At 34.1% G+C, this 26,463-nt stretch overlaps 4 protein-coding genes across 5 annotated transcripts; 2 read left to right on the top strand and 2 right to left on the bottom strand.

Annotated features, from left to right (window-relative positions):
• Positions 1–8,699: 8,699 nt before the first annotated feature.
• Positions 8,700–12,519, top strand: LOC120347569 (uncharacterized). The gene is made up of 2 exons (XM_039417595.2): positions 8,700–11,180; positions 11,399–12,519. The coding sequence occupies exons 1-2, from the start codon at positions 10,669–10,671 to the stop codon at positions 11,682–11,684; spliced, it is 798 nt and encodes a 265-aa protein (XP_039273529.2). The 5' UTR covers positions 8,700–10,668; the 3' UTR covers positions 11,685–12,519.
• A 4,348-nt stretch (positions 12,520–16,867) lies between these two features.
• On the top strand, positions 16,868–19,240 carry LOC120348066 (uncharacterized). Of its 2 annotated transcripts, none has more exons than XM_039418181.2 (2): positions 16,868–18,746; positions 19,070–19,240. In XM_039418181.2, exons 1-2 carry the CDS (start codon positions 18,048–18,050, stop codon positions 19,178–19,180), a joined length of 810 nt encoding a protein of 269 aa, XP_039274115.2. In that variant the 5' UTR covers positions 16,868–18,047; the 3' UTR covers positions 19,181–19,240. The 2 variants fall into 2 exon arrangements, with proteins under 2 accessions (XP_039274115.2, XP_039274114.2); XM_039418180.2 differs by having other exon boundaries at positions 16,870–18,746; positions 19,067–19,240.
• On the bottom strand, positions 19,183–22,871 carry LOC120347904 (uncharacterized). Its single transcript, XM_078118061.1, has 2 exons — positions 21,416–22,871; positions 19,183–20,376 (listed from the first exon to the last, which is right to left on the bottom strand). Exons 1-2 carry the CDS (start codon positions 22,151–22,153, stop codon positions 20,260–20,262), a joined length of 855 nt encoding a protein of 284 aa, XP_077974187.1. The 5' UTR covers positions 22,154–22,871; the 3' UTR covers positions 19,183–20,259.
• Positions 22,872–24,604: 1,733 nt separating this feature from the next.
• Positions 24,605–26,169, bottom strand: LOC144429973 (uncharacterized). The gene is made up of 2 exons (XM_078118226.1): positions 25,425–26,169; positions 24,605–24,966 (listed from the first exon to the last, which is right to left on the bottom strand). The coding sequence occupies exons 1-2, from the start codon at positions 26,139–26,141 to the stop codon at positions 24,853–24,855; spliced, it is 831 nt and encodes a 276-aa protein (XP_077974352.1). The 5' UTR covers positions 26,142–26,169; the 3' UTR covers positions 24,605–24,852.
• Positions 26,170–26,463: the final 294 nt, after the last annotated feature.

The raw sequence follows: 26,463 nt of genomic DNA, 5'->3' as shown, positions 1-26,463 counted from the left end.
ACCAGTTATTTTCGATGTCAGCGGTTCCCAGACTTTTCTTCGTGCGGCGCCAATTATCAGAAAAATACTCACGGCGCACTTGCACAAAAAATGCTGCTTTTAATTGAATAAAACTCTTTTTGTGGTCGTTAATGTGTCCTTTATACTTTATTAAAGTTTGTAAACATGTAGGCCTAAATAGTGAAGGCAATGTCAACTCTTCTTGCTCATCTTTGCCTGATTTTTTTCTTCAAAATTCTAAAAAAATTACCCATGTTTGCTAAACTCGGTTTAGCACTGGGGTCTCCAACTCAAAACATGTCGCGGGTCACTTTTTGAAATTTATTGACCACGCGGGCCGCAAACCAAGAAATTAAGTGCAAAAATGGGTATCTGAATGTATTGTGTTGAAATTACACTTGAATCTTACAGCAAACGAGACATGAAGCATATTCATTCACTTGTGCTGGATATGTGGTCTCGATGTTTGGCCTTATTTTGCGTTGGTGTACTGGTCTTAAGACAACATGCATAATTACGCTCGTCCGTTAGTCGTGTGCGGAGGGCTGATTTGCTAACTTTCATAGTCGAAAAAACTGCTCGCAAATATAAGAACTGTCAAAAATCACAGGTATGTGCAATTAGCTTTGCAAACCTTTCTTTGGGCACAATTGACTGACCGAAACTCGTCTATTTCGTTACAATGAACATGCGAAATGAAATTATCGCATTTAAAATTGCATTATAACAATAAAATAAAACATGAACGTGGACAACAGGGGGGAATTTTGCTTCACTTTTTACAATTTGTTGGACCGGACTTTTGATGATAAATGACACAATAAAACCTACTAATAGTTGACATCGTACTATTTTAGTTTTTTTGTGGAAAAATCCCAACCATGACGCGGGCCGCAAAAAATTGGCTGGCGGGCCGCGTGTTTGGGATGGCGGGCCCTTTAGCAGACAAAGAAACTGCAACTCACAAAATTGCAGAAATTAGTGTCTACCTCTATCGCTACGTAACAATTACGTAACAATAGAGGCAGATACCAAGCAACGAAAAGTAAACGACATAGAAAGGTAAAATGAATTCATTGATTAATAAACACAGTATTTAAAATATGGAACAATAAAACATTTATAATAAATATGTATTTTCAAAAAATATATAAACGTTTTTAAATTTTGCGTCACGCAAATTAGTAAGGAAAGATAATAAATAAATAAAATATATTTTCTCAATGATTCGTAGCAGGTGTTTTGTTGGTGGTTTTGCGTGATTCGAAGGCGTGTATGCGTATTTACGGAAGTTAATTCGGGTCGAGATATCATCTCACGCGAAACCGCAAACAGATATAACATTCCAGATGAAATAAGATGAACAAAGTTAAACTTAATTCAAGCGTAACTTTAATCTGTATTCAGATTTTTATCACGACTTAAGCGCTGCCGCATCTTATAACTTATAAAATGAGAAATGTGTGTGAATATGTCATTTTATTAATGTCACTCAAAAATATGTCATATTTTATAAAATTTTAATTCAAAAACAGAGGAAATTCGATGCCGTTTTCTTTTTGTAGTAGCTTGTATAATACTGTAGCAAATACACATAGGATAGGTGCGATGTATTTCTAGAAGTGTTCCAAGTTCTCATGTGAAGCAAACATCAATCAGACTGACTTGCGATCTGATGAGATGTTCGTAATAACACGCTGCAGTTGGATAATTATCAGTTAATTGAGAAGTTACCACATCCGGTATCTAGAGAATAACCAAACACCTATTACTTTATCAACCCAAACCTTAACAATACGCGGTGAAACACAGTGTGTAGTAAAGTTATCTGAAAACAATTGAAAAAGTCATCTTCTGTATACCCGAGTATACTTGTTTTCAAATTTACAAGTGACGTAGACGTAGACAACGAAACTGAGTGACATTTTTACTGATGATTAATTTTAAAAGTAATGGATTCGATATATGTGTGAGTTTTCAATCAAAAATACGAAAAAAAAAATTTGCGAAACTTCCAATTTGATCTGTCGTTTGTTTTCTTGCTGTCAATTTATTTTCGTCTTCGCAAACAAATTTGAGGCACGCGATGTTCTTATAAGATCTGAAATCCACTGCTGCTTGATTTGTCCTTCTTCAGCCAAGAACCAGTGAAAAATAGTGCATTTTCAGTCAAAATTTTAATTTCCCATAGTTGACCGACTCAAATTCACAACATCAGTCCTGTTGAGTAAAATTGAGCCCAAAATATCCCCATCCTTACTCCCGACAAAAGCCAGTTAATCACACCCATGAACGAACAATGAAACGCGTGATTTTGGAAACATATCATTATAAGAGCAACCTGCTGGTTTGGACATTGGGTCACTTCATCATTTCGATTTCATTTTCAATTCTAAGTAGAAAAATGTTCCTCGAGAGCTTGATCTTGATGATATCGGTTCTAGGTAGCCATCTAAAAAGTTTTCATTCAGATTTTGTACATGTAGGGAACACCCTATATTTGCAAGTAGAAAACCCAATCTTCATTCTAGTTGCGTGCAGAGCTAAGCTACGTGTTTTCAACAAAACAGTTTGTTTGTCGCGGCTTGTAGTACGTGCAACAAAGCCACAGTATTTTGAAAACATATTATTTTTCATCAGTATAGCTTAGACAAACTGTCTGCTACTTCAACCTTGAGTGACTTTCCGCATCGTAAGGTTGAAATCGGGCAGATGAAACGTTTTGTTCATTTACCATATCTCATCTGACATTGTCATCGATGAATTTTCATTAATTTGGGGATTGCGATTTCTTTGTATAAAGTTCTTAATAGTACCCATTCCTGTGTCAGTACTAGCCAATGATAATTATTTAATTTTAACTAGGATTTTACGGTTTGGTTAAAAACTTACAGAAATATTTCAGTTTTATACGGGAATGTCTTCTAAACAACAGAATAGCTATTAAAAGGTTGACTAATATTTACTTTTGTTTTGGTCCGACCAATACAGTCAAGCAAAGCTGAAGTCCGAAGATGTAAAAGTTCTAATACAATAGAGCTCTATGTTAATTTACAAAAAATATTGCTAATGCTGAAAGCGTCCATCTATAGTACCAAATGCAATCAAAATATTGCAACATTCTCGATATTTGTATCTTGCGAGAAAATGAAAAATTCCGTTCCATATTTTCAGCATCAGTAGCATTTTGCAACTAATAATAAACCTACAAACTCAAATGGTAGCAAACATATAAGTAATACTTTTTTATTCAAGTTCGATCGAATAAATGATCGTCATGAACGCGATTGACCCGAGGCCGAGATATTTTTAATTAAAATGTACAATACAACACTGATGTTAAGGAGTTGCAAGGTTTTATTGTCAACTATTATAAAGTTAGTTCTCTTTCATCTCTTATGTAGGCCATGCAGCTTGCTAATCCACTGACCATTTCAAATTGCAAATAAAATCATCAAACGCTAAAATATAAGCGATTCACTAAACCCATTTACCTAATAGGATTAAAAGTTGAAGCGTCGGGGGAGATAATATTGAATGATATATAGCCAGGATATAGTCAGATAAAATAATTTTGACATTCCAAGAGAGAGACAGATCACGAAGACGAGAGATTCGAGGTTTCGAAATAGGCAAGTTGGCCAGGGCGATTCAACTCGTCTCGTTAAAAAATAATGCATGAATTAATATTGCCTGTTTCTCCAAGATGGCCATGTGGTAGCTAAAAGACGTCGTTCGCCATATTATTGAGACTCACTCTTGGCATTTCAATTGAAAGAATAAATATAAAATTATTATAATCTATCCCTGCGCACATATTTTTTTCAAAATTCATGTTAATGCGTTGGTATATCATGCAAGAATGTAAATATTTTCAAGTCCTATTTGATAAAACTATTGATGGTAAAATCACAAGCTTGCAAGTTGTCATGTATTTTTTTGACGGAATAGAATAAAATATTCACATGATCTTGTATTACTAGAATAAAAAGGACGGGTACAATTCATATTGAATAGTGAGTCAATTTCTACAATGTATATTTGTCACAATATCGAAACAAGTTGGCGGGAGGTAATTATAATTGGTCAAATAACAATCACTTCCGTCGGTCACAATCAAATTGACAGTATAATCGCTTTTGCTACCAAACAGGTGTCTCTCTTCATCGCCAATAAATTGCGTAGTAGACGTTGGTGATATAGAACGATGAAATCTGTGATAGGCTACTGTATTTCCCGTTGACGCGAACTGATAAACAGCGGGAAATTAAGACTTGCAACGGCACACGCCGAGATAGATAAAAGAGTCTGCAATCAAGCTGGGATGAAAATATGCAATCTAGATATTGCCGTTTTTATTTCTCAGAAACGCTGGACAGAGTTAGTTCATCGCACAATCGCAGTGCCCACAATATTGCAAATTAGGCTGTTGTTGTACTCAGAAGAAAACATTTCAAGACAGTTTTGAAATGCTTCATTGTGTTGTATCGAACTCACTATTCAGGTTCATCCGATTGCTTAATATGATTACTCTGTATCAAGGAAACAATCTTTGATATCATAAAAATAATGTTGCTGGCAGATTAAGTTATTTGCAACCAACATTTTCAGATATTGCAGATATTAGGATCTTGTGGCAAACAAGTACAAAACTTATAGAATATATACTTAAAACTTTTTATAGGTATCGTGAGGTATTTGAGGTGAGGTGAGTAACAAATTCACTCACTGTGTAGTATTCTAGGTAGCAAGAGTATATTATATAGCATGTATACAAATTTCATACCAAAGACAGTTTTCATGGATGGTCCTGTGATATTCTTGACTTGATTAATCAAACTTGTCCGAGAGTTGAAATGAATATAATTATCAGCTTCTCGAAGAGATTATAAACTCGTTGTCACTTATTCTTCGTAAAATCAATTTAATGATCACAGGTGCGTATAGTGCGCTATCTAGTTATTATTCGTTCATTAAGTCTAGTCTAGCTGTGAGCAATACAAAAGTGAAATATTGAATGAAAGAATAACGAAATCTTGTGACGATATGTTATGGAAATATATGTAATATAAAGACGGATTGTAATATTTTGCTTTAATTACAAGTTAACGAGTATGGCCACCGCACGATTTTGTTTTGGGTAAGTTAAATTGTGAAAAAAAAGTTTAATAAACAGGGACCATAGAAAGTACCTAAAAAGATATTCCAGAGAATCTAGATTTTAACAAGCTTAGAACAGATTTTGAAGTTCACTTTTATAAAATTTCAGTGTTGTATTACAGGTTGTTTAATGTAATGATACAGGATCAAACATAGGTTAATTTAGAAGTCAAACGTATCCGCATCACGCAAATGTGAATATTTTATTTATGAAAATGGTTTTCATCAAAAATATTATAATCATATTTTTTTATTCTCTATTTTTCATTTTTTTATTCAGTTTATAAAAGGGGTTTTTCTTTGTTCTGTTGTCAACTTTGCCATCATTTTAGTTTAACAGAAACTTATAACTCATTGTATTGTATTAATGTTGGTACGTCCGGTCATTACTGATAGATCAATTGAATAACTTGACACTTAAACGAATGACGGTCAATTACTTTGAGAAACATCTTACTTCTTTTACGTGGTTATTGCCGCCATAAAAATACTTGACCGCGCAACCTCATAAATTTTCGAGGTGACACGAAATTTTTCTGGCCAATTAATATAATGCAATCAAATGAACGTTATATATATACATTACAATAAGATACATTAGTGATACAAAAACATTCGCTCGCAAACCACCTTGTACATGGCACATAAAAGATTGTATGCTGATCCCTCAATACTTTATTTGTTATTTTTATAATATACGGACGTACGGAAATAACGCAATTCAAAAAGTACTTTTTAAACTTGTAATTCCTCTCCAAACGATCCGCTCGTACGCATTGAAAAATTGGTCGCTAACCCGGACGCTGTTTATTTTTTCATCGCTAATTATATAACTCATTATGTGAAACAAAGACGAGAGCTATACACGCAAAATTACACCACATAAATATTCTCTGTCCTTCTAATTAAAAACATATTAAATGATCTAATCCGTAATATCCGCATTCGTCTCATTGTTAGTATTATATAACCATAAAAACGACAAATATTAAAAATTGATAAAAATCTGATGTATGAAAACTGTACAATACATGGCACATATTTTACGTAACTATTCCTTGTTAATTGTTTTCAGATTTATCGATGAAATCTCAAGATTTTGATATTAAAATTAAATTGATATTGCTATTGCGTTTTTAAACCAAACTTTATCATTATCTTACGCAGTAGTTCGGGTATTTCTTTGTATTATTGGCAATTTTGAATCCTAAACAACTTTTTTCCATAATCACAATATTGCCCAGGATGGACACTACATGGGTCATTTAATTAATGCCCGACTCAATGCCTGTCCACTTTTGAAGTTTATCAACGAAGTTGTTCAACATTTTCTCGATTTTAGACTAAATGACCTACTTACCTTGTAACATCTCCTGATTCATAAACAAAACATTTGTGTGTCACATTAACATTATTTCCATGTAAACTAATTCTATTGTTTATATTGTTCTGTTTGTTTATGTTGTGCTGTTGTACCCGATTGTCAAGTAGTGTATTCCTATGTACACATGATTGGCTGAACTGGTAATCTAATTTTATTTGTGTGTGTGTTAGTGATTGCAATGGAACGTGTACCGGTAAATAAATCGTTTATTTGAATAGCACAATGAGCTTTATAGTTAGTAGAAAATTTGAAGGAATTATTTCGGCTTTCTAATTTCTTCACAGCTTGAATATACGAACATGTAGTTCGAGGTTTAAGGTGGGTTTCTCGATTAAAAGTACACCTAGTTATGAACTTTACACCCCCCCCTGTTAAAGCTAGCACCCATGCTTATGTTGCGATAAGTTAATCTTTAAATGTGGCAAGCATTTTCTCAGTATTCACGAGCCTAGTACCACAAAAAATCCTTCCTCGTTATGAATAATTATGTTTAACTTTATGCAATACCATTTTGAAGTATACCGCTTAAAATATCCTATTATCACAACAAAAATCCCCATATTTGAGCAGTTTTTACGAAAATACGGAATATTTAACCACATCAAGCTCTTTATTGTAACGCATCGAACGACCACCAGTGTAGTACTTGTATTTGATCAACCTAATCGTCTTATTTTGTTTAATCATGGTTTCAATAACCCATATAATCAAGTTATGCTTGAGGTAATTGCGATCAATACCAGGGTGGCAAACATGGTTTACGGTGTTTGTAAATTAACTTATATCTTGTATTACATCAAAGTAAATGTTTTTGTCGGTGATTTCCTTCTACAAAGGTAAAAGGGTTTCCAAACGCGCAACAAAAAATGGGAAAAACGTTACGTTTAACGACTTGTAATGTGGCGGTGTTGCTTTGTAGCAGATGGCCAGCAGACTTAATTCAATTATTGTGGATCGGACTTTGTGCCGCTACGTAGGTCGATTGATGTTTGTATTTTTTCTGTTTACCGTGGTCGGATTTGGAGGTATGATAAAATAATCAAAATACAAATTAATATTTACATTCAAAAATTTCTCCATTGAAAAACTTGATAATAAAACAAGCAAAACTCTGGATATCAGGATCTGGTAAAAAGGTTAAATCGTGTAATTGAGTTGGATCAGGACTGGTTTGTTATAAATCACCCATTACCTCCCTGTGTGCTGTCATTTTAATGTATCTTATCGGAAGATGAAAGCCAAAAGTTTCGTCGACTTGTCTTGGATTTTTTTTTTATATTAAGTGGCAACACATACAAAACCATGCCCGATCTCTACGAGCTGCCACCCAGGCGGTCTTCTTAGATATATTATTCAGTGACATAAAAGGGTAAATTTTTATTTGGTATGAGAGATCAACGAATATGGAGATTTCACACCTGAATGCACTGTTGCAGAAAATGATGGTATGGAAACACGTTTTGAACAGAGTTATCCAACAATAATCTTATTTTTATCGAAACAGTGGCGTATCATTTTATAATTCATCATTGACGCCTCAAGAAGAACATAGCTAAGATTTATAATACAAGTGAATTGAACCTTCTTGCCCTTCTGGTGAAACCGTTAATTGTTCGTTGTAGAAAATCGATAAGTCTAATAGAAATCAATTTTCAATTTCGGCGCAGAGACAAGACGGCGCATGTTTTAATTATTTGGTCTACTGAGACGTAGAGGTAAAATTATTCCATGCATATATAATATACCAGGTGTAATATTCCATATGTCGGAAGGTACGGAATTATTCTCCTGAGGGTCACATAGTATACAAAGTGTAATAGTGTCTATAACACGCTCATTATGAAAGATCTTACATTTTTGTCAATACTGGTACGATCACAGGTTTTAAAATCCTTTAAACGTTTTCAATCTTGAGCTTGCATGTGAAAAATCGCTTCGAAATCGGTTTTAGTTATATTTATTATTATCGAGGTATTTATTGTTCGACGTGCACAGAACTTATTAATTTTTCCTTTGTTTCGTCGCATATACTGGACCATATGTGAAATGTACATAAAAATGTAAATACTAACAAGCAATTTATTTATGAAGATAATTCGAAGTTTGCTCGCCCTGTTTTGCCAGAGCAAGACTCCGTTTTCTATTTTGTATTTTGTTAAAAATTATTTTTCTCTTTTCCGATAAGATTCCGAAATCGATTTGTGCCCCTGTTCACTGTTCCAGGGTTAGGCCATGCTTATGATAAACAGAAAAAGAACTTTTCATCCATGGACGTGGTAAAGACATCAGATTTCATGCCCAATAAAGCGAAGCGTATCTGGCAGCACATCACCTGTTATAGGCCCCCAGGGAGTCGAACATTACATTACCTTTTCTAAAATAAAAAATATTGGTTTTGCCCTTGCTCTTGCAGTAAATGGATCAACACGAGAGTCATGTTATGTATACTGAGGCAGTATTTGTCTGTTAAAAATGCTGTTTAGTTCAGCCGTAGCTCATGATCTGTAAATGATTGCATGTGGGTGCTGGATTGCTTCAGGAATAATACCATACGGTGGAAGTGAGAAAGAGTCTTAAGAAAGTGTTTGGCGAATGATTCGCTTGTATAAATTCGATTTCGCGGGTCGCCATACTTTTCGTTATAAATTTACAATAAACGATTTCTCAAAAATCCCTAGCAAATTTACGACTAAATCAATATTTGAGACGGAACGCGAAATATCGCTTCTAATTAGAGATTCTTTTCGATGTACGGGAATGCTTTATTACAGTCATTGATTTTCTGATTCTCTATGGTCTAATAAGACAAATCTTACAGTTTATTAGAGAGGTTGTTATGTTGATGATTAAGCTACATCATTCCAAAACATGTAGTTTAGGAAGAATTAGATTAAGAAGCTATGGTAGTTGCTTGAGATATAATATATCGTGAACAGAGAGGAATTGGAATAGTTTAGTATAGCCATACTCACATAGCGATGATCTTAGAGCATTAAGTTAGATTGTAGATAGAATGACAAAATAATATATGAAGAAAATACATGCCTGATATGAAAAATTATGTAGATTTATAGAGGACGAACTTTTGATTGTCCGCGCTGAATAATGAATAAATCGTCGAAAATAAAATGCATGCTAAAATGTACCACATTCACAGATGTTTGTTGAGTTCAGTTAAAGTACATTTTTGGAAATGATCGTGATGTTTTAAAAAGATTGGATGACGAGTTGACAGAGTTGCCAGAGAAGAAAAATACTGCCCATTTATATGCCATAATAACTTTGGCTGCCAGTTTACTTCACTATCTCCGTGTCCAACGAAAGCAATAGAAGAGAGAAACTAAGGCAAATGTGAGAGAAGTAAACATTGATTTTTTCTCCACTTTATTTCTGAATTTTGCGACTGATCTCGAATCTAGCAGTTGATCACTATCTAAGGCCCGGAAGAAGTGTTGCAGATTTGCCTGTAAACTTTGGGGAATAGCAGCTGGAAGGCGTGCTTTTAATTTGCTGGCGACTGATTCCACGACGGTTCAATTTAATCAAATCGGTGCATAATAAATGTAGAATATATATCTTGAAATCAGTTCAGTTTTGCGCCGAATATACGCCATAAACGGTTTGTGCTGTAAATTTAGATTTTTGTATTATTTCAATGCCTTTTGATTTATTTTTACAACTAGTTAATGTTAAGTGTTTGCTGTTGAGTTAGTCGGTCAATTGCTTTTAGACAATAATAGATTTTGTCATGTAAAATTGCATTGGTAATTTTACATGAAATGAATGAATGTTTGTGGAAAGTCAGATGTTATACTGAGAGAGAATTGAAGATGATATGGTTGTCGGACACTGAAATAAACTTTGTTTTGAGATATATTCATTTCAAAATTTTGATGTTATTTGATTTCTGTATTATTCTGTAGCATGCTTATTATTATTTGACTGGATAGCACTTTGGGATATCAATTCTCATAAATTTATTCAGGACTTCAACGTGAATGAAACATATCAACATTTCATGTCTAAATTTGTAATCTCATATATTCTATTCTTTAGATTTATTTTTATACTTTTTTCACTTTTAAATCTGCATCTGACAAAAGCAAAAAATCACAATAATTACAATGGGAGTTTTTGATCAAATATCGGATCGAATTTCAAGACGATATGGAGAAATATCGGCACTCGATGAATTCAGTTATCACGTGCCAGAGCATTGTGACATGGGACACGCAAGACTAGAAATAGACTGTTTTAAAAAGAAGAAAGAATATAGAAAATCGAAAATAAACAATTTTCGTCGTCATAAAAATAGCCTCGAGAGTCTAAAATCGGAAAGTGATTCTGAATGTCATCACTCCACCACCCAAGAAATCGACCTTTGTCTTGCAACGGTGCATTACGATCTAGGGGTTACTGGAATAGTTGAAAATATTGACGAAAAATTTTACCCGACACCTTACGATAATAAAAGTGAATTATTTAAAAGTACATACGAGCAATATTGCGCTGCAAATGAAAAATGTAATACAATACTTAGTGGGACGAAATGTACAACTGCGAAAGTTCTACTTTATCCAGAAGAGGAATGGGCGAAAAATGCAAAGACAGTGCAATGGACAATAAAGTTGAACAGGTATATTAAAAATTTATTCCCTTTCTTTATTCTTCTATAAAAATAAATGCATTGGAAATTAAAAAGCAGTGTTTTTGAAGATTTTCACATCGAGTAACATAAATTTATTTAATTCATTTCATTTTTAGTTTATATGAGCTCAATTGATAGCGAATAACAAGTGCAAAACTAAATAAATGCAGCGCACTCATTCATCTCTTAATAATTTTTATTCTCAGATGGTGGAAGAGATATTGTACGGTGGTTGAAAGCTGCGCCGGTGGAACACAGACCCATTCCGCGGTTGCAAGGATCTCCCAAAATCGCGACGGTACTTTGACAATCACCGGTCGTTTTAAAAGACTAGACACTCCAGATTTTAAACTTCATTTATCTGCCAGAATTTCGCAAAGTGATATACAAAACGGTTATTTAATGACCGGAGCTTTACAACAAGGAGACATAAAGCGAAGTATTGGAATGGAAATCACCCATTTTGCTGTTATTCCGAAGCATTTGGATTGAATTACGTACAGAGTTTTGCATTAATAGAAAGGTCTCAATAATTCATCTACAATACTGGTAATTTCCTGAAACATGTTTTATCCAAGACCACGAATTCTGAAGAACAATCTGCACTTTCCGTAGTCATCGTCACCACATATATTAACCACACAATATTGATCGAAAATATGTATTGAGTGTTTTCTAAAAAGAACTGCAAAACAGTACTTTCATTTTTCTTTTTCTTTATGTGTTTAAGTTCCACTTATTTCTTTATTAATATTATTCTTGTTTTCCGATTTTCCGATTATCTGTGTTTTTTGTTCATTATAATCTATAACTGACAAAGTTGTGTGATCCACGACCAAAAACCTAGATTTATAGCGCTGTAGAATAGAAGAATGATCATATAATAAGTTGATAATCTTAGTCTGATGCATAGACAGGCGATTAATGCGCCAAGTAGCAATATATATAGGCAGGTGGGTAGTAAGTCATAATAGCTGTAAACATAGTCCAACCTGTATAAACAATAACGACCCACTTCTTATTGAAGTCATGAAATTTAGACTTGTTTAATCTGTAGGAATCATATTCAGACCGCAAAATAATGTTATTGGTAATCTGTTGCCACTAAATTTAATTAAGATTATAACATTATTAATTATACAAGTGTCACAAAATAAATACTTGCTCTTTCCTAATGATCCTACTTCGACTAGTGACAATTTTGTTACACGTTAGTTGACTTGAAATATAGTCGACCATACCTATTGCACTAATGTTTTTTTTTTATATTCATTTTCTTGTTGAATCAATCATGTTGTTTTGCTTGAATAAACATTCCAAACTGCAATTGTTACAGTATTGATTCTTTTGGATAAATAAATAGGAGTTTCCCGGGAGAAAATAATTATTTTTATTTACGACAATCTTTTCTGCGTAGAATATTTCTATTTACGCGTTTTTACACAGTAGTGAAAATGTGTTAACGTTCGTGCTTGAGCCTCACTTGATCAGATGATAATTGATCATTTTCTTATAACTTACTAGGGTAATAATTTAAAATGGATGGAATTAAACAAATTAAAATATCACAATTGTCTGACATAGTTGGCTTCCTCTTGACTCACGTAGTTATGAACAGAGTTAATGTATTTTTTTAATTTAAACAAATCTCTGAATCTGACTTTAGTGGGATTTGATGAAAGCATTTAAAACACATTGATTTTAGGCCTGTACGATTTTTGCACACATAAACAATAAACTTCAAAGACACGAAAAGTTTATCAAACAAAATATTTCCAACATGTCAAAAATTTCAAAGCACAGCTTTAGTTACACATAAGTCAAAACAAGGCCTGTTTCCCGTATCAGAAAACCACAACATTTGGACTGCTGCTGACGGTATTTCTGATAAGTATTCAAAACAAAACTATACGTTTGTTCTCAAAAGCAAACTAATCGATCAAATGTGAGTAATGCAGCAACGGCCAACGATACCATTTGTATAAAAATATATTTTCCTGTTTCAGATCTTTTTTGTTGACGAACCCCTAAGTGACTTAATCTAATAACCGTAAGAACGAAGTCGCCGAAACATCGCATTAACTGATCTTATTTGGAAACTAAATCTACTTGCGGTTGAGACGTGATGTGCAATCCAAACTGAATACCTCAGTATATGCACCAATGTTTTAAGTAACCGGACACCATGTTTATGACATTTCAAATTCCATCCGCCATATCGAGAAATGTCAATATGCAGCATCAAGTTTCAACCGAATGTCTCTATTGGAATGTCTTTACCTTACGGAGTTTAAAGTTCAAGGACACGTGTATGGCGTTTCATAGTGGGGATTTCTGTTGCACCCCGACATTATCGATTGGCAGTGGTGCAGTTTGGATTTTGATATTCATAAATATAATCTCTGGAATTTGTAAATAAAAAATTGACTTCCAAAACCTCGATAAATCTGCGCTTTATAGCATACTTCACGATATAAAAGTTTATTATAAATTAAAGGTGTATTAGCAACTATATATTATACCAATCATTTTTCAAATTCATTTTTGTCATTATTTTCTTTTGCACGAATGTTACTATTATAATTATATTATGAAAATAGTATTGAAACATTTCTCAATTTCATAAGTTAAAATTTGACATAGAATATTTACAAATTAGCATCAAAAATTCTCGTTTCGACTTTCAATTAGATAATTTTCCGATAAAGTCTACGCTGAAGTATGTCAAATATTATGATCCGTTGCGTTGGTTCGTTGTTTCAACTGAAAATATGAACCTTCCATATTAGCATATAGTCAATCAATCCACAAAAAAATTATTTTCAATTTTTTTTAATAATAATTTTAAAAATTGTATTGCGATTGAAATTGTATTGCGGAAACTATTCCAGTCAAGCATTCGATTTTCTGAACCACGAACCTCACAAGAAATTGAATACATACGGGTGATGACATGTACTCCAAACAAAGGATCAAATTTAATTTCCAAAACGGAAGTTTTAAGTCTTGTAAAACTCACCTAAAAGCCGTAAAATAATAACAACAATTTTAAAAACAGTTTCATGTAGGTCATTGAGGCACGGGGAAACCAGAATAAAATAAAGTATACACCCGAAGTATGTGGACTGAGATGGCGGACATCGGAACATATTATTTGTACCAGGTTAGGGCTAGGCCATAATTTCGGGTACAAATACTTCGGGAGTCACTTGGCTAGTACCCGAACTCGTAATAGAACTAAAATAAGGAAAATTGGAATAAAATTATGGCATAGCCCTAACCTGGTAGACATACTACGTTCCGGTGTCCGCCATCTTGGTTTACATACGTCAGGAGTTCCAAAAATAATATGTAGAGTAAGCCTTAAAGCTGCCATCACCACCACCATTTCGACTAAAAATGAATATATTGCTTTAAATATACAATTTCTTAATCCAATAATCTTGCTAAATACCCAAATCTGTTTGATATGATGTCTAGTAAAATATTGCTTTTTGCGCGAAAATAAGCGTGGTTTAACTCTTTCTAGTCTTAGAATGTTTTTGTATTTTCTAAGTAAAGAAAACTAAGAGAATTATCATAAGCCTGTTATCAGTCAAGCATCTTCTATATTAAAAATAAATTAACGTGTGACTTGAAGATTTGCAATCTTCCATGACATGAAACAAAATAAAGATACGAGGCCTGAGATTTATAGCTTCATTCATTTCGAGTGATTTCATGTCTTTATTTACAACAAGCTTGCCCTGCCAGTGTGTTAACTGTACTGATATGAATGAGATTTTAAAGCAGACATTCTAAAATTTGGCCAAAGTATGTTTCATGATGTGGTGCGATTGTTCCGGCAATCTATATCCAAATGTCACTTTTACCTAGCACGCATGTAAAGTCAGTTGGTCTGATATTCGAATATTTATTTTCAGCAATTCCAGTATCTAGTAATTAATTATTGACTTGATTGATTTTATGTAAATAAACCTGCTTTCTATGTATTATGTAAATCCAAGCATAAATTAGAACTTGGCTGCTAGTTAAGTTCGGACACAAGTCCGTTTCGAGAATACATGTCATCTGAGGGTCACGTGAAGGGTCCGCCGGTGTAGGGAGGATAAATACGTTTGCATAAACCCTACAAGGTAGAGTTTGTATACATGATTTACAAACTAAGCGGGGAAAAATGTACTATGCGGTGGTCGTTATATACTGCGCATAAATAATAAGTTCCTGACCACAGGTTATAGTCGGTACGAAGTTATGATTTAAAAATGTTACGTGGACGAGACCTAAGTCAAATCCCAGATTTTTATATTTTTTATTGAATGATTTCGCTTCCAACACAAGATGGTGTTGAATAAATTTTGGCGTCTTGTTTTAAGCGATGTGCTTCTGCCACCTAAGAGAAGATAAAATTTGAAATCGAAGCCGTTTTAAAAATGACGTTATGCCCTTACATATCTGTCTATGGTTATGACTCTAACACAAGTTATTAATATTTTACAAAATCAATAAAGCGTAAAAATGAATATAAATATCGATTCCCCGTACTTGAAAGTTTGCAAATAAGTCTTTCTGTTACCCAGTGGTTCTTAAACTTTGTGAGCCTGCCGAACCCCTGCGCTGTTCTGCAAGCTCCCGCCGAACCCCATTGTACTGAACGGTTGAAGTTAGAAGCCATACCGTAACGTCATAAAGCGGAAGCTAATTCTTGCAAGGTTATAGAATATGAACATGGTGATGTCATTGTTGTAAACTGCTTGTCTGAGGAAGTCTGATTTTGGTCAGACGAAACGTTACAGAAATATATTTGTGTTAGTGTGCAGCAGGACTCTTGAATTGCATATTGTGATGAAACCTTAGATATCAATAACCATGTGGGAATAACCATTGTTTTGTCACAATGGCGTTGGCGGCAGAAAGAGCAGATGGTTTTTGTTGTATAAGTTATGCGGGTGAACCGGCGAAAACTGATAAAAAATAACTTTGAAAATCCGAAAGATGATTATATACCCCATAAACGTTGGTAGTACAAGCAATTTGTTCTCAAACTTTAAACTGCGCTGAAATGCGAATAAAATCGTTTGCCAATTGTTTTATTTTACAGAAATAGAGATAGGATTAATTCGGCGCCATATCGAGGTTGTCCTGAATGGATCATAATAATTTAGGATAAAGCTCTGCGATAAACTATTCCTTGTCGCAACTTTATCACCTAGTGAAATTCAAACACGCTATGATTTTGCATTCATTCATGTACAATTACTGCCTATCTTCGATTTATCCGTAAAATTGAGTTAAATTTTATTAGTACGGTAGAATATGAATAGGGGTACACCAATTAATTGTTTCATTCAATTGTTCAAGTCATTAGTAATTAGTCATCATGAACTATAGTTATATTTGCATAATTAGTATGCAGGGTGATAAAAAAAGTCTCATAATATTCAACTGTTTCAGAGCACCTTCGTCGCACCCCTGGAACAGCTTCACCGAACCCCAGGGGTTCGATCGAACCCAGTTTAAGAACCACTGTGTTACACCAATCAATATGAGAAATCTTGCCATCGGTACATATTTACTTTTGCACCAATGGGTACTTTGTGCATTCATCCATAGCACACAACTTCCTATATGTGTCAATTTGTCTCGCTCCACGAGTAATTTGCCATTTTCATTCGAGACAGTTCGAGTTATCCCCGCGGCAACGTTTATGAATAATTACGCAGAACGCCGTGAGTTGTGATGGGTTTGCATTCAGCCGAAACTCTTAGTTATGGTCTCATTTTCACGACGCAAATCTTTAGCAGCGTTGGATTTAGCACAGCTGTTTTAAAATTTATCTGCAGCAGATTTAGTTATCACTTTAGAGCGAGTAGGTATGAATGACACTTGTAGCTAACTGGTTGTCGACAATTTTTAAATGTGTTTCTTGGCCATGGCTGTGGAAACAAAAATAAAGAAGACTAGTATTCATCGATACCTTTTGTAATTACGATCATTTCATCTGATCTGGTATGAAATCGATAGATCTAGTTTTACTTCTACAACAAGAAGTTTGCAAAACATATTTCAACATGGTTATATACTTTAATAATTTCGCCCTGTGTGTGAACAAATATTGTGTGTTCAAATAAATACATGCCAAAACGTGTAATTCATTCCTAAAAATGACATAATGACGTTAGGCATTTGTGGCTTAAGTTTTTTAATTATTAACCATTTACCTTCCTACCCGTCTTCCTGTCTAAAATAGCTAGTTCTTGAATAAGGGGTAGAAAGCATTTCACTTTGATTATAGTTCGCATAGACATCATGCTAAATATCATGATGTTAGAAACCGTTTTGTTTGAAATGTCATGAATATGTATTACAAACAATATAAAGATGTGTTGATTTTAGATAGCGACGCATTATTGATAAGCACATAGGTAAAGTATATATTAATCAGTATTTGTAAATCAGATATGGCGCAGATGCAGAACAGGTCGGCGAACACACCTATTATTTGTAGAGATTGGGGTTGCGTAAATATTGAAATTTATTACCAAGAAATTATCACTGTATGAATGATGCTCTGTGAAATCGAATATTAAAGCCTGAAATCTTTCTCCTGGTATTCGAACTCGTCGAACGACGATTTAGTATCGAATGTATTTGGACTTTATGAGTCGATTGGATTTTTAATTTTGGCCAGCAATATAATGTCTCACGAATAAGTTTTCTTGTAAAAACATGATATAGTTTTAAAAGATTCAATAATATGAATTCATCTCAGTATGTATATGTAAATAATAATACGGAGTACACGCACAAGCAAGTGGCTCAGCTATCCTGTGAACTGTAGTATAATTCTTAATAATGCGAACGTTTATAGCATCGTTAGGCGCGTTAGATCAAATAAAACGACATAATATACCGTTTGTCAATAACGTTTTATTGCAAGAAATTGATAGTGAATGTGCCTTGTTTGAGTATCGATTTGTGCATATTTTTTTAACCTGGTATTCAGCCATTACGTTAGTGCTATGCAAGTCAGCGCAGGTGGAATCAAGTCAAGTCGTCAATAAAAAAGGAAAATTCATTACTTATATTAAGAATATGGTTAGATACAAGATCTTACAGCCTTCTCTTGTTCGGTTCACAACCCAGAAGATACAAAGTACTTTTGATAACGGCTTAGATTGCAACACAACTTTACAAAACATACTAAAAGGAAGCACTAATCCGGAAAATGTTGCACCTATGAGAGTTTTCAACCTAAAGGGAATATATTACACATGCGACAATAGAAGACTATATGTTTTTCGTGCTGCCCAATACTTTGGTGCTTTAGACTATATTTCAGTTATTGTCGCAAGTCCGTGCGATTTTGATTTAAGTATTATATCACCTGATCGCGAAGGGAAAATTATTGAGTTTCAAAACAAAGGACAAGTTTTCCCTCATTGGAGCGATGAATGGACTTTTTCTCCAAAAGTAGGTCGTAAAACCGTATTAAAACGTACACCTTCTTCACCTCGAGATGATTCAGTACAACATTTCCACTCATTTCAAAAAGTGAGCATATTTTTTTATTTTCTATGTTTCTGATTCCTAAAACATAGGACGATTTTTATGCATATTTTGTGAAATATTGTGACTTAAAAGATGCAAAAATATATGCTGTTCACAAAATGATACTAGACTTCAAATAAAGGCAAAATACTTTCAATAGCAACTTTTCAATTGAGGTAACCCATTGCCCAACTTGGTTATCATTTGATGGTAACGAAATGATTATGTATTTTCTTATTCAAAAACTGAAAAGTCAGTTGAATATTAAATAAAGACACCAGTCTTCTTGTGTATCTAAAATTTTTGAAATTTGATATTTTCAGCAGGATTCGCAAGACGATGAAAAGAGTTTGCTGGATATGTCCCAAGAGAGAAAATTATGTCAATGCTGCGTACATTATTTATGCTGTTTTTGTCAATCCTGCGACGATTTGTGACAGTTTTCGTACCTGCATGTATTGAATGTATATTAAATATAAAATCACAATATGCAGTCATACTGTCTCAAATTTTCTTTGTGCATTACCAAACTTCGACAGACATGAAATCATGTTTGTTGACTAGACTCAATATCAGCCCGGTACATCAAACTTTGAAATTTGAACATCAGTATTATGAAACAATACGGCAATACTTGTAAGCATACGCATTTTGTTGGGTACAAACAAGATTGTGGACAATCGATTTTTGTCGCGCAATATTTCTCGAAATCTGCAAATGCCTGGTTGAGCAATGGATTTTGGAAAGAAAAATTTCATTACGCAAGAAAACTTTAAAATGCCATTATTTATTAATCACGAACAATTAGCATCGGTTTAGCATGACTAAAATGTAATCAAGGCATGCTCTACATCTCAATCCCACAGTTCAAGATTATCAATGTCGTGAAAATACAAGATTTCAATATCATTGAAACATATAATTGAAGTGCTTTAACAGAATTATATGAATAGTGAAGCAATAAATATCAATTATTATAATTTCACGATTTTAAGACATTTCATGCCATCGGTGATATAATCTACATGTTTCGAAGAAATTTCTTCTCACCATCAAAACTATATACATCCTTACATGTTTTCATTCGTACTAAATCATTTTTGTACACATAATTAAATGAAAAATATTCAAAAAGTTGTTCATACTGCAAATATGCGGGATGTAAATTAAATGCATAGCGCGTATCCGGTATTATACTCTATATTTGCGTGCTTTGTTTCTGACAATATTTGATTTAAAATTAAGAAGTGCTTCGGGGAAATATGAGACAACATTTAAATCATCACAACACACATCACTCATAAGTCATAATACACTTTCTGTGTAGTATTTCGTTGGAAGTAAAGATGCGAATCCATGTCAGAAAATAGTGCTGTTTAAATTGAAGAAAGAATAAACGATGAACACCTATTATATCTATATCAATTATCCATAGTGCCATGAGAAATATATTAACTGCAACATTATACTAAAATTGTTAATTTGCATTCGTACAAGAATCACGCTGGATGTGATTTTATTCCTGGGGACGGCAGCAGCATAGGCATTCAAAGAATCTCCGTAAACGGCTCTTCTTTTTCTGTTCAGCGTTATCAACTGATCCAGTCACAGTTCGTGTAGTCGGGGCGGTTATCTAAAAACGATGCACAGTGAAAATAAGTACTTCACGTAATTTTAGGTATATATCTATGCATTCTATGCTCTATAGTCTATAGTTATACTATAGTATTCTTAAATTATCATTAACTTTATTTTTAAAATAGATTGCATAGATGAAATAATGACAAATACGGGAATTAAAACATAACAACAACAGATTCACAAAGTGTATGAATAACAATTACTCAAAGCAAAGTCTGATTTTTTGCTCAAAAGTATGAAAACTAACTCCAAATTGAAGTCTCAAGTATAACTGCATATGCAATTTTTGAGCATCTCGCGAGATGACTGAAAATATTTTTTGACATGAAACTCAAGGAAAATTCCCAGCTCAATCAATCGTGCATGGTTAGAGAAACAACTTAAGATGAAAGGGCTTCAAAACTAGATATCCGAAACGATTCCGTTTAGACATCCGGATCCGCTTCGACAGGGATATATTAATGCAAAGGTGTATGAATTGCGGCCACTGCGGACGAGGCTACTCGAATAGCGGTTGGGAATATATAACCATCCTTGTATATAAACTAATATGTCAATGCCGATAACGTTTGGTTATGTTTTTATAAAGATTCAGTCAGGTAATTTTGTCGTGTATTTATGTATGAATATGGGACTTAAGGACTTTCTCCATATGTCAGATAATATATCATTTATATACATTAACATTTGACATAAGTAGTAATTTTTCTGTCATTACGGCAAAGAAGCCATGCAAAACTTTACAGTCACTGTACTCGAATTGATTGTTAATTCGTGCACTCCATTAGAATAGAATAAGATAATTACTTGTTTTGAACTGTTTCAATTAAAGTCAATCCTCAATTGCTTGTAAAATTGATGATATCCGAGCTTGTGACTTTTATGTGTTGCTGCGCTTCATTTAATAAAAAAACTATGGATAGCATAGGAGACGTACATCTGTTACGCGCTTTCTGCATTTCAGGATATTGAGATGGAATTTAGATTACTATTGAGACTAGATACTAGATAGCCTTATCGAGTTTACATACCTCCCGTGCTTTTTGTGGTGCTGGAGTAATCTTTGGTCTTGATGTTTGTTGTTTTGGAGAATATTTTGATAATTCAGATCGCAAAGATGAAGATCTTGACGTTTTTTTACGAGTGGTAGGCCTATGTGTATCCGGGATTGTCGTAAACGTATTTTGATGTATATTTGTCCTTGCATTTAAATTGGAAGACTGTGCTGTTGGAGCTTTAGTAGAAGTTTTGACTTCTGGGTACGGAATGTAATCATGATTTGTGTATCCAGTTTTATGACTTTGTAAAGAATCTATATTACCAAATATAGTCGGAATCTGGTTGTGCTTAACAACATAATTCGACGTGCTTGGCGGAAGATTTCGGTTTCCTCTATCATCGAGCTCCTGCAGCCAGGGTTTTCTGTAATGTTGTTTTGTTCCTCCTTGCCTAACACGAAGTGTTACCCCGTCATTCTCTGTAGTAAATCTATCTTCTCGCAGTCTCCAGCTTTCTACCAGACGTACTGGTATTTTTTCTATGATTCCTTCATACTCACATACACGAAAAATATATAGTCTTCGATTGTCAAAACTATATAATTTTCCATTTTTGCGCACCACATTGATATGTGGAAAATTGTCTGGGCTCAGCAGTCCCTTTTGAATATTATATATGGTATCATTCAGAAGCCCGCCATCTTGAAATCTTCCAGCAATAGAATCCTGAGTGAACCTTATTTCTGATGGTCTCAAGTACTGTAGTACCATTATAAATTACTTCATTTATGTGATCAAAAATCTATAACGAATAACTGTTATTTCATCCCGTGTAACTTAATTCAAGTGAGATTTTTATTTTAGTGTTGATAATTACCGTGATGTTTTTTGTTAAAATGAGCAATTAATACTATTTACTGATATTCAATATGCCAATACGCACGCTAATTATATAGCCAGTTGCTTAGAACGTACGAGATGAGTTGCAAATTTCCAGGCTTGAATCAATTTGTAGTCAGAAACCTGATAAACAGATTTAGCCCACTTTATAAACCTAACAACCCAATAAACTCAACTGCATTCAAATACTGTATCGTGACCCAACTTGAAGGCTCGTTTTATTTACAACACTGGTAAAAAGGCCAAATACAATTTGGTTATTGAACATATTATAAATATGATAATTTAACGTTTAAACATAACTGAGTAGCATGTGATTCACTCGTTGACTGACTGTACGTTTTTAATTTAAAGTTTCCAGTTGATATTTTGAACCTGTTCTATAGGGAACGTAAATATAATGTGATTTTACTGATGCTCTTATGATCTAGTTCTTATTCTGATAACTTCATAGAATACTAAACATACGCGCAATCAAGTGTAGTAGGCTATTAGTATTTTCCAAACGTCCATGTGTAATTTTCACATTGTTCAAAACTTTAACGACAGTATTATCTGCATAGATAGCTGCCAGAAACTGTTATTTTAACAGGCCTTCGATTATCAGGTACCCTGCCTTCAACTATTTATTCATGTAAAATCAGCAGACCAAAGTCAAGAGTCGAGAGTTTGGTATCTGTTTACCCAAGCCACCTTGAGTTACCTTTTGTGTAAATTGTATCTTTTGTAATTGGGTAGACAACCTGATGTAGCCTACACGACGACACGCCTGACTTGTTTATTTCTGCTATAACAGCAGAATACATTCTGGCACAACATACCCCCACAGCTTAATATTACCCTTAACTCTGAACCGAAAAAAATTATTGAGGCTCATGTTAGCTCTGATACACTTTAATATATCAAAACGTCCCGCACCTGTTGTTCTGTAACTATTTCAAAGAGCATGTCAACTCCTCTTTGACTTTGGGGTTCCAGACGCTATCTAATATTTGAAACAATTTCTTATTGGACACGTAGTGGACATAACGATCGTTTTGTTGTTATGTTGTTCTTGTTCTTTGACACGTTTTGAAGAAAACTGAACTGCTTCAAAACGTGCATCATTCGGTATTTGCTAGCACCGCCTCATCCATGTTTGGTCTGGCCACCGATGACTTTAATCATTGAGTTTAGTTTTACTTACTCCTTGGTCATTGTACGTGGCCTTGATATTTGCAAATTTTCAAGAAAACATACAACTTAGTTGATGTACCCTTTTTAGTTGTATTAAAGAATAAACGAAACCAAGCGCGACTGGTGCAATAATAAATTTTAAAAAATATCGAGGAAAATTCTTTGTTTTCATTGAGGCGTGATTTGATACATAAATTTCGGAATCGGATAATAACCCCTGGCATCTTTTTCCGTGTTGTCTTCGAATGACATTAGTTCTCAGTGATACGGAATAACTTTCACATGCGACAATTGAAGACTATATTATGTTTGTCGTGCTGCCCAATACAGGGTGTCTCAAAAGTGTGTGTGTGTGGTATGAAAGTATATGGCGCTTTCAACAATTTAAGTCTCCTGCGCCAGACAATTTAAGTCAAACTTTTTAAATGCCTATAGTACTCTGTGGCTCAAAAGTAAGTATACACTTTTAATTTTCATACCTGAGCGTTACCTGGACAGCAAATCAAAATTAAAAGTGTATACCTACTTTTGAGACACCCTGGACTTTGGTACTTTAGCGCAGTGTTTCCTAAACTGGGGAGCTAGTCCGTCATGACTGCACAGGGGGTTTGCAACGATATGAAATGAGTCTAATCTACTAATCGATCTTCAGTGATTGATTTCAATCAAAAAGCCATTGCATCCTTTTGGTTGAGCGTTGCGGACGAATATCCATCGCTGTGAGAAAAGGCGCCTTTTGCAACGAACTACATGTGTGAGGCAGCATTTTCAGCTTATACCAATATAGTGGCAAAATAAAGGTCGAGACGTTTGCAGACTCGGACTTGTCGGTAGAGTTTGCTTTTTACCTATTGCGTCGAAAATTGATAAATTGTGCAGTGAAAAGCAACTTCATCCATCCTATTAATGTCATTTGTGTTGCTATATTTCTCCAAATCAGCATGTCTGATTGATTAATGAATTAGGAGAGATAGATTTCATTACGTAAGAAAACTACAAAATACATCCCAATCCCACAGTTTGAGATTATCGATGAAAGGCAAATACAAGATTTAAATATGATCAAAGCATATACAAAATTGAAGTGATTAGGCAGAATTAAATAAATAGTAGAGCAATAAATATCAATAATTATAATTTCACGATTTCCGAACATTACATGCCATCGTTTGAATATTTTGTTTAAATATTTTAGAAGTGTTCGGTATTGGATATGGCACAACACACATAAATCATTGCCTCCTAAGTACCTTTTTGTAAAGTGTTTTGTTGAAACGACAATGCGAACAATGTCAAAAAATTTTGCTGTTTAAGTTGAAGAAAAAAAGAATAACCAAGCAAGTTTCATCCCAATAAACAAAATTCTATACTTAGTACAGTAATTAACAATAGGGCTAAAAGAAATATTGTAAATGAAACACCATCAAGTATTCAAAGAATCTCCGTAAACGGCTCTTCTTTTTCCGTTCAACGGATCCAGTCACAGTTGGTGTAGTAAAGGCCGTTATCTAAAAATGATGCACAAAAAAATTAGTATTTTACGTAATTTTAGTTATCTATATATTCTATAATATTCTTTTCTAAAACAAGACTAAAAAAAACTACAATTCAAGTCGACAAGCTTGGACCACCCTGCTATAGACGTATAAAGCCCGCAGGAATTTAAAATTTGGAGGAATAAAAATGATAAATACCCTTTTAGCAAAAACACATTCGCTAACCACTGAAAATTTCAAAGCAAATGGTCCATTAGTGAATGCAAAAAGCAATTTCTGCATAACAATAAAATAAACAACAACAACATAGCCTGAGAACAAAACGACACATATACCCCGTGTCCAACAATTACTTAAGAACAACATACGTGACGTGACGTAACTCTGTTACGCGATTCCGGCGTTCTAAGATAATAAGGTGACATTGAAATTATTATTGAGAGTGGATTGTTGTTACTAAACTTACATACCTCTCGTGTTCCTGGTGCTGGTGTAATTGCCGGGCGTGATGTTAGTGGTTTTGAAGAATTTATTGATAATTCAGATCGCAAAGACGAAGATATTGACGATATCGTACGAGTGGTATATGTATTCGCGATTGTGCGGTTTGTCCTTGCATTTGAATTAGAAGACTGTGCTGTTGGAGCATTAGTAGAAATTTTGACTTCTGGATACGTAGTGACACCTTTATTTTTGTATTCAGTTTTATGACTTTGTGAATATTCTGTTTTAGCAAATGTAGTTGGACCCTGGTTGTGATTAGCAGCATAATTCGATGTGCTTGGTGGAAGATTTCGATTTCCTCTGTCATCGACCTCCTCCAGCCAGAGTTTTCTGTAATGTGGTTTTGTTTCTTCCTGCCGCTGCCGAACAACAATTGTTACTCGGGCAGTTTTCGTAGTGAATCTATCTTCTCGTAGTCGCGAGCTTTCTACCATCTGTACCGGTATTTCGTCTATGATTCCTTCATACTCACATACACGAAAAATATATAGTCTTCGATTGTCAAAACTATATAATTTTCCATTTTTACGCACCACCTTGATTGGTGGAAAATCGCCGGGGCTCAGTTCTTCCGCTTGAATATTATATATGGCATCATCCAGAAGCCCGCCGTCTTGAAATCTTTCAGCAATAGAATCCTGAGTGAACCTTATTTCTGATGGTTTCAGGTACTGTAGTACCATTATAAATTACTTCATTTATGTGATAAAAAATCTAATAAATGTTATTTCATTCCGCGCAATCTTAATTTTATCTTAGTGTTAAATATCACCCCGATGTTTTTGTTGAAATGAACAATTATTACTAGTCACTGATATTCAATACGTATGCAAATATAGACTTACTGGGAGTTGTTTGGTATGAAGATATTAGTTGTAGTTTTTTAAGCGTGAAACGATTTGTAATCAGAAACTTGACAACCAGATTAAGCGTCTACATGTACCTAACAGTCCCATAAATTCAACTAAATTAAAATAATTGTACCGAGACCCAACTCGACAAAAA

The sequence above is a fragment of the Styela clava genome, chromosome 11 (assembly GCF_964204865.1).
Source record: "Styela clava chromosome 11, kaStyClav1.hap1.2, whole genome shotgun sequence".
Taxonomy (NCBI): Eukaryota; Metazoa; Chordata; class Ascidiacea; order Stolidobranchia; family Styelidae; genus Styela; species Styela clava.
This window is presented reverse-complemented; position numbering and strand designations above follow the sequence as displayed.

Excerpts from the sequence above, each read along its gene's own strand:
- LOC120347569 (XM_039417595.2), top strand. The coding sequence starts at position 10,669 with ATGGGAGTTTTTGATCAAATATCGGATCGAATTTCAAGACGATATGGA. Across the intron at positions 11,181-11,398 it reads TGGACAATAAAGTTGAACAG|ATGGTGGAAGAGATATTGTA; the intron begins GTATATTAAAAA and ends TTTTATTCTCAG.
- LOC120348066 (XM_039418180.2), top strand. The coding sequence starts at position 18,048 with ATGCGAACGTTTATAGCATCGTTAGGCGCGTTAGATCAAATAAAACGA. Across the intron at positions 18,747-19,066 it reads ATTTCCACTCATTTCAAAAA|CAGGATTCGCAAGACGATGA; the intron begins GTGAGCATATTT and ends TGATATTTTCAG.
- LOC120347904 (XM_078118061.1), bottom strand. The coding sequence starts at position 22,153 with ATGGTACTACAGTACTTGAGACCATCAGAAATAAGGTTCACTCAGGAT. Across the intron at positions 20,377-21,415 it reads CACCACAAAAAGCACGGGAG|ATAACCGCCCCGACTACACG; the intron begins GTATGTAAACTC and ends CATCGTTTTTAG.
- LOC144429973 (XM_078118226.1), bottom strand. The coding sequence starts at position 26,141 with ATGGTACTACAGTACCTGAAACCATCAGAAATAAGGTTCACTCAGGAT. Across the intron at positions 24,967-25,424 it reads CAGCACCAGGAACACGAGAG|ATAACGGCCTTTACTACACC; the intron begins GTATGTAAGTTT and ends CATCATTTTTAG.